General features: G+C 44.2%; 1 protein-coding gene across 6 annotated transcripts in view; it reads right to left on the bottom strand.

Annotated features, from left to right (window-relative positions):
• The window catches only part of RAB28 (RAB28, member RAS oncogene family), a 161,409-nt gene extending 147,882 nt beyond the window's left edge, over positions 1-13,527 (bottom strand). For 4 of the 6 annotated variants that reach the window (XM_081332400.1, XM_081332402.1, XM_081332401.1 and 1 more), the window contains exon 1: positions 13,198-13,527. In XM_081332400.1, coding sequence (XP_081188526.1) covers positions 13,198-13,519 — 322 coding nt within the window. In that variant the 5' untranslated portion in view covers positions 13,520-13,527. The remainder of the gene's footprint in view (positions 1-13,197) is intronic. The other 2 variants (XM_081332404.1, XM_081332405.1) reach the window with 2 other exon arrangements.
• Positions 13,528-13,802: the final 275 nt, after the last annotated feature.

The following is a 13,802-nucleotide window of genomic DNA, read 5'->3' as shown; positions in this document are numbered from 1 at the left end:
CCTGATTGATCTCTGCTTTTTCAACCAGGATGCACCAATCATGGAGGCAAGCCGAGACCCTTCTGATGATGCAGGCATGGTACAGATCATCGTTCAGCGCGTCCTTAAAACAGCTCACCAGGATGCCTCCATCAAACTTGATGCCAAGAGGGGGTACCTTCCATTCCTGCTTACAGGGTCCCCCTCCACCAACTCTCTGGGCATTTGCACTGCAAGGGTCCCTTAGGGGAAGTCTGACTGGTGTGGTTGTCACCCTCTCAGTGGATTCAGCAGTGCCGGAAGCTATCTCTGGGGTTGGCTTCCTTGTGCCTCTCGTCATTTTTTTCCATGTGAGCTATGGCCTCTTATGTCTTCAGGCTTTGGAAAGCTTCCATCATGAAGCACATTGCTCACTTCATGGGGCGGTCAGCATGGTCTGATTCTTCCTCCGGTTTGCCATCATTGTATAGCGCTTCCATCCTCCAGCCATGTTGTCAGCTGCCCCAGGTGAGGGTGACACCTTTGGTTCTTCCTTCCCAGTCCTCCTTCTTCCCTATGCCAACTGACCATCTCGGCTTCAAGGAATCTTCCAAGGCAGGAGCTTCCTCTGTCCATCCAATGGAGTTTGTGACAGGGTGAGTTTTGATGGCGGTCTTCCCCAAACACGCAGCTTCTTCATGCTCACTGCACTGGTTAGACATTGTGTGCACGGTACCCAGGGTAGGGTAGGTGCCAGTCAAGGTTGAACACTTTGCAGATCCTGCCTAAGGTAAGGTCTTGCCTCAGCTATTCCCTCAAGAAAGTCAAACTTTTGAAGCAGACATCATTTCAAAAGTATCTTTTATTGAGAGACAGTGATTGCAGAGAAAGCAGGCAGGATCTAAAGTTTGTGCGTGAAAATGTTAGGTTATACCCCATTGTACAAAACCCTTCCCAACTGCCCAGTCCATAGGGAGCCAATCCAGAGGTGTGAAGATGTTGTGAGAACTCTAAGCTGAGAAGGTGATAAGAAGTGGCTCTCAGGTGCCATGACCTTGGTTCTCCAGAGATGAGCAAAGCAGATGGCCCCAGGTTCCTCCCTCCCCCTCCCATTTCCCAGGAAGATACATCAAAGCAAAAGAAGAACGAAGTAAAATGGATTAATCACAGAAAAACCCCAAGGTTCCTCCCTCCACCAAAATGGCAGTGTCCCGATAAGGATCTATGGGGACCAGACCAATGTGCTCTCTTCATCCAACATAAGAAAACACTGGTTTGCACGCTTCACTAAAGATAATGTAAGAAGAGACCAAGTCAGATTGTTAAGTTATCTGCATCCTCAGGTACTTAATACTATTGACCACCTCCACAGCTGCATCCTTGATACAAAGTAGAGTATACGCCAGCTCTTTCTAAAATCAATAATGATCTCCTTTATTAACATTCGAAATGAGGTTATTTTAATTGCACAAGTCCACCAAAGCCTTCACCTCCTCCCTATAAGAATCTTTGTTATTATTCCAGATAAGATCCATCACTGCCATGTCACCCACATATTTCACAATATGATTCGTAGCAAACTTAGCACAGCAGTCATGGTTCATCAAGGTGAACAGTAATGGACAGAGAACACAGTCCTGTGGGGAACCCGTACTCAAAAAGATGGAATTGGAAATTTTTCTTCCAACTCGCACAAATTGAAGCCTATCAATAAGGAAGTCAAATTTCCAGTTATGTAAAGAAGTATTAAAACCTAATAGCCCCAGTCTGTTTACCAAATCCTGAGGAATGATTGTGTTGAACGCTGAACTAAAATCAACAAACAGCATTCGCACAAGAGTATTCTTCTCCAGAATACTAAGTATTCTTCTCCACTAAACTAAGATGAAGCACACAAGAAAGTGCATCAATTCTATAAAGTGATTCTTCCGATATGCAAACTGTAATGAGTCAAATGCAGGGGCAGTGGTATATAAGTCTAAATGCTATTGCTATTGCTATCGTCAGCATCTGCTTTGAGGCACATAAACCCAATTAAACCACAGCAGAATAGACACACAATATGAGTACTAGGACACTTGCAGGTATGATTTGTAAAAGAAGCCCATAAATTAATGGTTTCAAATAAGCAGTTAAACATAGCAAAATAAAAAACAATAGGTGCACCAGCAAGATTTAATTTCATTCTCAAAATATATTTTAAAAAATGGAATTTTATTTTTTTTAAAATAATAAAAATTATTAATATTAATGTAATATTCTGACAATAAAAACTAAGTAAGGCCACCCTACCTGGTCAGGCAGAAAGGGCATGTCAGCTAAAGAATTTTGACTGGGAGGGGTTCCGGAAGAGACATTTCTCTGCCGTTGACTCCGTCCTACGGAACATACAGCCCCATGAGGTCAGCCCCCACCCTTCTGGCCTTCTGTCAACTGGCATGGGGATCCAAGAGTGGAATGCAACCCTGGGGATGGATGGCAGCTTAAAGGTGTTTGCTCTGTTATTTTAATTTGGTCTTTTTAGCTTTCTCTTTTAATCTTGACTTTTGTATGTATTTTATAGGTTTTATATTTAAACTACCCAGAGTCACTTCAATAGTGAGATGGGCAGCATATAAATTTGATTAATAATGAACATACTTAACCAATATTAAAGAGAACATGAGCTGTTATGAGAAGAAACGAGAGATCTAGAAATCTGAAGTGGAAAAATATTTCCCAAATATCAAAGAGTAAAAGATCCAAGTGATTTTCAAAACAAACAGCCAAAGAGTTTCATTTTCATTGAGTAGAAACAAAGGAGTAACTTTTCTGCACTCACTGTACTGGCAGACCATGCTCTAGCACAGTTGGAGTGATCTTTTCCTTTGAGAGGTAGCAAGTATCAGAAAGATCGGCCCACAATCTGCTGCAAAGCTTTTGGATGTTTTGCCAACAAAACTGCTTAAATGTACTCAGGACTGAGTTGGCAGTGTTTGTACTGAGGTACAAACATCTGCCATCTGGGATGTATTTCATCCTGGGAGGGAGGGGGGTCTGAGGAAGTGTGTAAAAGATGGGGAGAATTAAGCACATTCTCTTCATGAACAAAACCCATGCCTTACTTTCAGGTGGATGGGATTTGATCAGTTGGATCAGGGACATTACATATGCCAAGTTTGGAGAGGGGATGATGCCACTTGCCTTGAAAGAAACTTTCCCTAGATCTGGCCACGTCATCAAGTATAATTTCCTTTTAGAAATGGTTTGTGGTCTGGTGTCAACTGCAAAACATCCCAGAGGAGGCAGATTATGGGTCTTTTTTATTCAGATTCAGATCTAGCCATGGAAGAGAAACCATACATAAGACTTACTTTTCAGTAGATCTACTCCTTCCTAAATGGATGGTGGGGTAGGGAGGGGCAGGGGGATGAGTATCTGTAGGCCACTCCAGTACTGCAGGTACTGCAGGGTTCTTCTCTCTCTCTCTCTCCACCCCTACTGTTTAACACTTTCAGAAAGACTTTAAGGGAGTCAACCATCAGTTTGGGAGAAGATATCATGAGTATGCTGATATATACCTCCACCCCCGGGGTAGAGATATGCTGATATATATCTCTACCTGCTTGTGCAAGTGGGCTGCGCGCACACATGTGCACTCACACAGCCTAGTTGCAAATAGGCCTTGGCCAGGTAATGGGCCCTATTCCACAGGCTGAGTCCCCCTGTTTTAGAGGTTAAAATCTGAACATTAGTATACCAAATAATAATGTTTTTGATAGTGAGTTTATAATAATGTTATTAGGACTATTAATTTATTGTTATTTATTGATGGTGTTTATTTTATTAACTGTAAACCACCACTAATCTTTGTGAAAGTAGTAATTTAAAAATATAACTATTTAAATTAAAATATCAATTAAATTGAGAAAATATTTTAAAAGATTTTTTAAAAAAAATCTAGAGAGGAAAATGTATGGCTACTGTCAGGACCTACTTCAAGCCCACATCTTAAGAAAGCAGCACTCTTGGAGACAGTTTCTTCCAGGCAGGAACTTTTACTAAGAATAGGAGACAGCAGGCATAATAGACAGGATCTGAGGGATTCCCTTACAGATCAATATTTTTAAGTGCCCCTAAGCAAACCCCACCCCACAGTTCATCCGGGCAGTTCAGACCAGCCAATCCCCAGGTGGTAAGTCCATCATGGGAAGGGAAGATAACATCAATCCAATTCCGTTTGCAGCACGATCATTCCACAGCTCTTCACGCCGCCTTTGGAGAAATAAACCAGATCCTGGAGGTTTGTATCTCTTCCTACCCCACTTTTTCTTAGTTGCCAGGTAAGGGACAAGAAGTTCAGAGAGATGCATAGTTTAGAAAGCAATTTGTTACACTGTAATGGATAGCAGACAAGAAGGCAAATAAAGAAAAGGTTACATTGTAGTTAATAGAGGAAGTGGAAGCAATAAAACCAGCATGCCTATACCCTCTCACTCTTGGGAGTATGGCAGAATCCAGTGGACAGTGAGATTTGGTTTTAGATCAGAGGAGATAGTTAGAAATGAAATATAAATGGATTCTGACATCCTGCCCCCCTTAAAAATAGGAGATCCACCTGTAGAGGAAGAAAAAAAAATATAGAGGTTAGCCTGGTTTGTTGGGATATTCTTTATGACAATTCTTTAGCAGTTTCATTTTTGAGGAGGGAAGGTGTTTCCATGCTGCTAAGTATTGAGTTGCTCCATGATACTTCCTAGAATCTAGGATTTCTTATACCTCGAAGTGTTGTTCTCCTTCAAACATGATTGGAGGTGGGGGAGGTGATTTTTGGCTGTAAGGGTGACTATTGTTCTCTTTTTAGCAAACTGCAGTGAAAAATTGGGTGTATTTGCCTAAGATTTTAGGGTAGTTCTAATTCTACTGTAACTGGGTTTATGCCTCTTTTAATTGGAAAAGGTCCTATATATTTTGGTCCAGGTTTTTTACAGGGCTGTAGGGATTTTAGGTATTTTGTAGATAGATATGCCATTTCTCCTACACTGAATGGTATGGGTTCGACTCTCTTTTTCTCTGCTTGTGCTTTGTATGCTTGCCTAGCTTCATCTAAGGCTTTCCTAACAATTGGCCAGGTGTTTTGTAATTGTGCAATCCATTCTTTCAGCGATGGGATATCTGGTTCGTTTGGGATTAGTTCTGGCATAGGGTTGAAACCTTGACTGATGGCTATTTGAAAAGGAGTGTAGTCTGTGCTGCAGTGGACTGTGTTATTGTAAGCAACTTCTGCGAAAGGGAGTAGGTCCGTCCTATTTGTTTGCAGTACATCTGTACATCTTAAGTACTGCTCAAGTATTGAGTTAGAACGTTCTGATTGGCTGTTCCCCTGAGGATGATGACTAGTTGAATTGCACTCCCCTATCAGATATGATGCGTTGGGGTGCCCCATGCAGTCTGTAGATGTGCTGCACGAATAGTTTCACTAAGGTTTTTGCGGTGGGAATCTTTTGGCAAGGTACTTTTGCCATGAAAACCTCATGGACAGTACCAAAAAGGCAAAAATATATAACACTGGAAGATGAGCCCCTCTGGTCGGAAGGCATCCAATATGCTACTGGGGAAGAGCAGAGGGCTAGTACTAGTACAGAAAGAATGAAGTGACTGTGCCAAAGCCGAAAGGATGCTCAGCTGTGGATGTATCTGGTGGTGAAAGGAAAGTCTGATGCTGTAAAGATTTTTTCTCCATAGGAACCTGGAATGTAAGATCCATGAATCAAGACAAACTGGATGTGGTCAAACAAGAGATGACAAGACTAAACATGGACATCTTAGGAATCAGTGAACTAAAATGAACAGAAATGGGTGAATTTAATTCAGATGATCATCAGGTATACTACTACGGGCAAGAATCCCACAGAAGAAATGGAGTAGCCTTCATAGTCAATAAAAGAGTAGGAAAAGCAATACTGGAATACAATCCCCAAAATGACAGAATGATCTCAGTTCGAATCCAAGGCAAACCATTCAATATCACAGTAGTCCAAGTCTGTGCCCCAACCACCGGTGCTGAAGAGGATGACATTTTTTTATTTATTTATTTATTTTATTTTATTTATATACCGCCCTTCTCCCGAAGGACTCAGGGCGGTGTACAGGGCAATGCAATAAAATACAATGTACAAAAATTAAAAATATTAAATACTACAGCCCTATTCAATAAAATTAATACAAAACTATAAAATAGCCCTAAACCCATCAGACCAGGCCGGCTTGTTCAAATAAATGTGTTTTTAGGTCCCGTCGGAAGGAGCGAAGGTCAGGAGCCATCCGGAGCTCAACCGGTAGATGGTTCCAAAGGTCTGGCGCGCCCACAGAGAATGCCCTGCCCCTGGGGGCCGCCAGTCGACACTCTTTGACCGACGGCACCCTAAGGAGGCCCTCCCTGTGGGAGCGCACTGGACGAAGGGAAGTTGATGCCGGCAGCAGGTGCTCCCATAAGTAACCGGTTCTATGAAGCCCTACAGCACCTTATAGAACTAACACGAAAAATGATGTCCTTATCATCATGGGGCATTGGAATGCTAAAGTAGGAAGCCAAAAGATAACCGGAATAACAGGCAAGTTTGGCCTTGGAGTACAAAATGAAGCAGGGCACAGGCTGATAGAATTTTGTCAAGAGAATACGATGGCCATAGCAAACACTCTTTTCCAACAACCCAAGAGACGACTCTACACATGGACATCACCAGACAGTCAACACAGAAATCAGATTGATTATGTGCTCTGCAGCCAAAGATGGAGAAGCTCTACACAGTCAGTAAAGACAAGACGAGGAGCTGACGTTGGCTCAGACCATGAGCTTCTTGTTGCAAAATTTAGGCTTAAACTGAAGAAAGTAGGGAAAAGCACTAGATGTCAATACTGCAAACATTGGATGTTTTTGCTCTGACAACATAAGAGGCAGACTTTTGCTTCAAACGGCTTCACTGAAAGGGGGGAATGTTAACCAGATGTTTTGATAAGAAATAGCGTGCTACAGAAAGGAAGTGAAACTTCATATGTTAAACTAATTGGATAATGTGATTTATGACATGTAATTAAGGGAGGGAATTGTACATGATACGATGTGATTAGAGGAGGAGATTTCAGATTCTGGAATCCATCCACGAGTGCTGATGCTTCGTTATCATTATTATGGACTTTTTAGAAAAACAATGCCTGAATATTATTTGAACTGTCTCATTAATCGGAACCATGACACTAGGCCACTCAGGTATGAACTAAATCATATCCCTGATGAATATACAGTAGAGGTGACAAATAGATTTAAGGAATTAGGTCTGATAGACAGAGTGCCTGAAGAACTATGGACAGAGGTTCGCAACATTGTACAAGAAGTAGCAACTAAAACCATCCCAAAGAAAAAGAAATGCAAGAAAGCAAAATGGCTGTCTGAGGAAGCTTTGCAAATAGCTGAGGACAGGAGGGAAGCGAAAGGCAAGGGAGAAAAAGAAAGATACACCCAATTGAATGCAGAATTCCAGAGAATACTAGAAGACATAAGAATGACTTCTTAAATGAACAGTGCAAAGAAATAGAAGAAAACAATAGAATAGGGAGGACTACAGATCTCTTCAAAAAAATTGGAGACACGAAGGGAATGTTTCGTGCAAAATGGCAGGGACCTAATAGAGGCAGAAGAGATTAAGAAGAGGTGGCAAAATTACACAGAAGAACTATACAAGAACAAGCTTAACGTCCCTGATAACCACGATGAGGTGGTCACTGACCTTGAGCCAGACATCCTAGAATGTGAAGTGAAGTGGGCCTTAGAAAAGCTGAGCAACAACAAAGCTAGTAGAGGTGACAGTATTCCATCTCCTCCATCTCTTTAGGGCCCACGGGTTTGATTTCTATAGCACAGTCCGTGGGTCAGTGAGGAGGGAGCTCATCTGCCCATTCCTCGCTGAAAATTTCAGCAAGGTCCTGGTATTCTTCCAATATTTCTGGTAACCCCTTCTCTTCTCCCACTGATGCTTTTTCCACTCTTAGGGTTGGTGGGGGCCTGTGGGGTTTTAGGTTCACACGATCCCCCTCTGGAAAATTGAGTTCTGCTGTCCTCCAATTTACCCAGTGGTTCCATTTCTTTAACCATTCCAGCTGTAGGATCATTGGGCATTCCATGCCTGGGGTCACTACAAATGTTATATCTTCCTCATGGTTCCCCAGGAACAGGTGGACTGGTAAAATGGCTAGGCTAGCTGGCACCCCTCCCCCCCGTTATGGACCCATCTAACTGGCCAAATGAGATTGGTTGTTTTAATCTCACCAGAATGCCCAGGTTCCCCACTAGCAGCGGGGTAATGAGGCAGCGGGTGCATCCAGAGTCTATTAAGGCCTTCACTTTGACAGCTTCGGGCATGAGGGAGCTAATATAGTCAATGTCTTGAGGATGGGTGGAATGGATCCACTTACCAGGGGTTCGCCCTCTGAGCTGTCGTCCGAGGTGTCCACTGCCCCTATGATGTAGGCTGGAGTTTCCTCCCCTTACTTGGCAGGGGTTGTGGACTCTACAGCCTCCATCCCCCTCATGGCAGGTTCTTTTGATTTGGCTGGGGACTTCCCTGATCTCCTGGCAGGTGAGGGGTCTGGTTTACGCTGAGGAGCTTTTGAGCAACATTCTACGGCATGATGGCCCTCTCTCCCACATTTGTGTATATTCGGCTACCGGGCATCTGCCCTGCCTCACCGTTTTGATTCTCTCACAGGCCTTATGATCAGACACGGGGTCTTCAAATCACGTTCTCAAAGAGGACATGAAATGGTTGAAATTGTTGAGCTCTGGGGCGTTGGAATCATGCAGGTTCACCACCCAGTCTGCGGCCGGTCCATCCAGGACGGATTGCACAATACGGATGTGGGTTTGTCGCTGGGGATGTCCCATCCATATTCTTCCATGTAACTGAGGACATGGGTTTAGAAAAAAACCAAGCGTGGCGGCTCCCCCCTGAATTTCGCGTCCAGCAGTGGGAATCTTTGAATGGATCGGTGCCTTCGCTGCTAGAGGTATTGCCTCCCATCCTGATTGCCATCTTTGGGTCGGCGAGGAGTGGGAGCTGCTGAGGTGGTAGCTGTGGGTTCAGCTGATGTCCCCAGGACTACAGGTTCTGAATCCCCCCCTCCAGTGTCACTCCAGCTGCAGTTCCAGGTGCTGGTGTGGATGGGGGGGTGGCTCAGGTTTCTCCTCCCTTTGAGAGCTGAGGGTTCTTTTCATCAGGTCAATAGCATTCTCTAGGATCCAATCTGAGTGTGGTGCACAACTTCCTTCCTCTTTGCTAACGTGCAGGGATTTCTCCATCTCTTGCTTCCATTCAGGTTGGTGGCTACCCTGTCTCGGGGTCACTTTTCTCGATACCTTTTCCCACTCGCTTTTCTTTCCCAATGCCCACCGACATCCGGAGTTTGTGGTCAGGCGTCTCCACCACTTCTTCCCGAAGAGTATGACACTTCGGATACCGATAGCTGGTGGGATTTCAGTTGGGGGGAAGGCTCCCTTTCCACAGGGCTTTCTTCCTTCCCTGCCTCGTCATTCGACATTGTATTTCTTGCAAAGTCCCCCAGTAAGGTTCTTCCTTCCAGGTTGACTATTAATGCAGATCCTGTCTAATGTCAGGACCTACTTCAAGCCCACATCTTAAGAAAGCAGAACTCTTGGAGAAAAGTTTCTTCCAAGCAGGAACTTTTACTAAGAATAGGAGAAAGCAGGCATAAGAGACAGGATCTGAGGAATTCCCTTACAGTTCAATATTTTTAAAGTGTCCCTAAGCAAACCCCACCCCACAGTTCATCTGGGCGGTTCAGACCAGCCAATCCCCAGGTGGTAAGTCCATCGTGGGAAAGCGAAGATCAACATCAATTCGGTTCCATTTGCAGCACAATCATTCCACATCTCTTCTCACCTCCTTTGGAGAAATAAACCAGATCCCAGAGGTTTGTATCTCTTCCCCCAACCCCTTTTCTTAGTTCCCAGGTAAGGGAGAAGAAGTTCAGGGAGATGCATAGTATAGAAAGCAATTTGTAACACTGTAATGGATAGCAGACACAAAGGTGAATAAACAAAAGGTTACATTGCAGTTAATAGAGGAAGTGAAAGTAATAAAGCTCGCATGCCTATCCCCTCTCCCTCTTGGAAATATGGCAGAATCCAGGGGAAGGTGAGATTTGGTTTTAGATCAGAGATGTGCCCAGCTGGATTTAGGGTTTGGTACTAGACAAGTGGTCTAGGACAACTCACCATAGCCAACTCGCCTCCGCCATCTTGCCATGGTCATCTTGCCGCAGCCAACCTGCCATGGGACAATCCATATGGGATAATTCAACTTGATAAATGTATTTTTGTCAATGGAAATAATGTCAAAGAAACAGTGGCAGATAATATTTATTACATTGAGTTAACCCACGTGGACTGTCCACAGTGAGTTGTCCCGTGGCGAGTTGGCCATACCAAGTTGTCCCATGGTGAGTTGGCCGTGGCAAGATGGCTACGGCAAGTTGGCCATAGTGAGTTGTCCCATTCCGTAGCCAAGGCCCCAGGGCAGGGGAAGGGATTGGCAATTGTCACTCAAGAATGTCTTTTAGCCTTCAAAGCCCACTCTCCCCAACCTGGGCTCACAGGTTCAGTTGGGATTGTTCCTACTATATCACCTTCCCTGCTGCATAGCAATCTCCCTGCTTGAGCTGCTGGAGGCCATCTCTGCTGGCAGTGGAGTTCCCGGGTTTATGGTCTTGGGGGATTTCAACCTGCCATTCTGGGATTGGCCTCAGAAACAGCTCGAGAGTTCATGGACACCATAACTGCCATGGGTCTACTCCAACACACTCTCTCTGCACACACTCCAAATGTAATCTTGTCAGAGTGGTGGCAAAGTAATCTACTGAGGGTTTTATCATTATCCCCTCTGTCATGGTCAAACTGCACTCTGGAATCCTTGAGATTTTCTATTGCTGCCTCCTACTGCAGAGAGGCTGGACCTATTTGAATGGTCTGCCCTCGGTGACTGATAGACCTGCTTAGATTCCAGATGGAGCTGGGAGATGTCCTGGGGCTGTGCTGCACCCTAGAATCAGAAAGCAGCCAGAGCCAAGACAGGGTTATGCCTTTGCAATGGTTGAGGGTGTTGAGAAGGGCCAAGAGACAGCTGGGACGCAGGAGGAAGTCTAAGAACAAATCTGACCAATCAGGGGTCAGAGCCACTATTAAGGCCTACTTCGTGACAATAAAAGCAGTGAAACGTCACTATTTTTCCACTTTTTTTTCCCACTATTTGCTATGTAGGGGATGCATGACAGAATAAAGATCTCAATCTCTATGTTCTCCATATTCCTGGTTTTTAGCTTCCTATTTAATCTTTTTAATCATTTTGTATTAACTTTACCTTTTATTACACTGTAAGCCACCCTGAGTTGCTGTAACAGTGACATGGGCAACATAAAAATTTAATTAATTAATTAAACTGCAGGAGAAATGGTCATGAAGTGCTAATACTTTTGTGGTAACCCATATGGAACTCCATGGCCTAGGGGCTGCAAAAATCAGTATATGTACCTGTTATACAAATCCAAGTAACTGGTTAACTCAGCAAACCAGAGGTACTACAGTATACATCTACCAGAATTTTAACTGCTGCAACCAGGTTTATTTCAAAGGTTACCAATTTTTTTTAAAAAAACTGCAGAATATTTCATTCAGGACCCAATTCAAGCTATTGATACATATTTCTACACTGTTTGGGGCTTCAATGCTTTCTGTCTTTACCAGTCTTTCTCAAAAACCCATTAAGAACATCGAGACTAATGTGTAGCCTTCTCCATGCTGGCCCCCAAACTATGAAACACTTTTCCTGTTGCCTTGCTCTTTCCAAGGCAGATTTTAAGATTTCATCTTAATGCTGCTCTTAAGTTCTTAACATGTGTTACTGACATTATATTGTGACAAGCTCAGTCTTCTCCCACAGCCTTCTCCCACTCAGCCTCATTTTATTGCAAGATTGTGAAAGAACAATCTTAAGTTATCACCAGTGCAAAATTATGCTGCCACAATCTCAGTGTGAACAAATTCTGTACTACTTAGACATCCAGCATCTTGGACACAGTGAGATAGCTTGTTCTTGAGTGTTAACGAGGGGAGTATTCTGAGTGAGCATGAATTCTCCTGATGATAGCCATTCTCCACCACACTTTCCCCCAGTATCTGTCCTCTTTGTTTCCCCAAGTATTTTTAAATCACCTGCCTCCCCATTTTTGAGGCCAAATTCAGTCCAGATTTTCAACAAGAGGAAAGGAAATCTGTTATTCCACTGGGGGGAAATAACATCTATTTGTGTATATTCCATATTGATATACAAAGATTTTTATTAAAACTATGGCAACTGTTGAAATAATTGTGATAAGGAATGCAAATATGCCATACTTTATTTAGGGTGCTTTTATGTTACCTAATAACAAGGGTTCTCTGTTGTGATAAAGCCAAATTTGAATGCTGGTCAAAGGCCTTCTCTCACAACCAATGTATGGCCCAACTAAGGTCAGGCAATGGCAATGGACCTCTACCATTCTACCTGGAAGCACCTTCTGTGACTAAACAAAACAAGGCACATTTACAAATCAGGGAAATCCTATTCAGCAGATACTTGAAACAGAGCCAGAAAAATAAAGCCAACAATGCTGAATTGTTGTCATGCCAACAATGTTTTATTTGTTTCAAATAAATAACACCTCCTATTCATAGATTTCTAATCCAGAATAACAACAGTTAGTTCAATGCAGTGAAAAAGCTACTCTATTGCAAAATAAATTAGAACAGCATTTACATCATAGGACCAGTTCTCATTGAGCATATGTTGGAATTAAGACTAGCATTTAAGAAGAAAACAGCTCTCTAATTTCATTAGGAGAGGCGGAATACTTCATCATAAACAACCCTTCCAAACAGATTAATTTAATCGTCCATCCAAGATGTTTATGAGATGAGCCCTTTCTCTTTCCATGCAGCCTAATCCCTGCGCCAAAATACAACCGTCCACCAGAAGGCGGGTGTCCTCTCTGAAATCACCGCGGGGCCTCGGAGCAGTCGGGGAAGGCCGGGGAGCCCCGGGAAGAATCCTGGGAGAGCCTGCCCCTGACTTGCTCCCCCGGGGGGCTAAAGTCCGCCTTGTTTGGGAAGCCTTCGATACGCCCCTCAGCCTTCTCGCCCTCTGTACTGACCTTTCCGGACGCGCCATCGCCCAACAGCACGAACTTGAGCTGCCTGTTGCCGCATTCCTCCTCCGACTCTGAGTCCGACATCACCCGCCGTCCCGTACGGGAAGTTGCCTTCAGAGGGACCCCATAGACTGCCGCGCCGCCGCCTCCATCTTGTCCCTTCTGTTGCCCAGGAGCCGTTGGACTGGACCAACGCTCCAGCAAGCCGATCAGGCAGGAAACGGCCCCGCTGCGGAAGAGGAACGGCCACGGAACGTGGGGTGCGGAGGAAGCAGGCGCGGCAGTAAGAAGAAAAATGAACAGTGGCTGCCCGTGACCCCTGCATTGACGCAATCCCCTCTCTACATCGATGGTTTCTCCCAAAAACAGAACTGACTGCCAGACACTGCCTATAGCCACCGGGGGCGGGGAAACAGGTGGTAAAGACACGCCTCTTCACCTGCGCAGTGTGGGCGGTGCCTCCAATGAGGCTCCCGTAAACCTTTGACGGGTCTGAGGGAAAGCCTCGGACCGGTCAAATACCGTGAAAGTATGTGGAAGAAACCGGTGCGATAGACATGAACTTATTTCTGTATTTATTTCTGTAAAAAATTGATACAGCTGATGAG

Source organism: Vipera berus (genome assembly GCF_964194415.1).
Source record: "Vipera berus genome assembly, chromosome: 7".
Taxonomy (NCBI): Eukaryota; Metazoa; Chordata; class Lepidosauria; order Squamata; family Viperidae; genus Vipera; species Vipera berus.
This window is presented reverse-complemented; position numbering and strand designations above follow the sequence as displayed.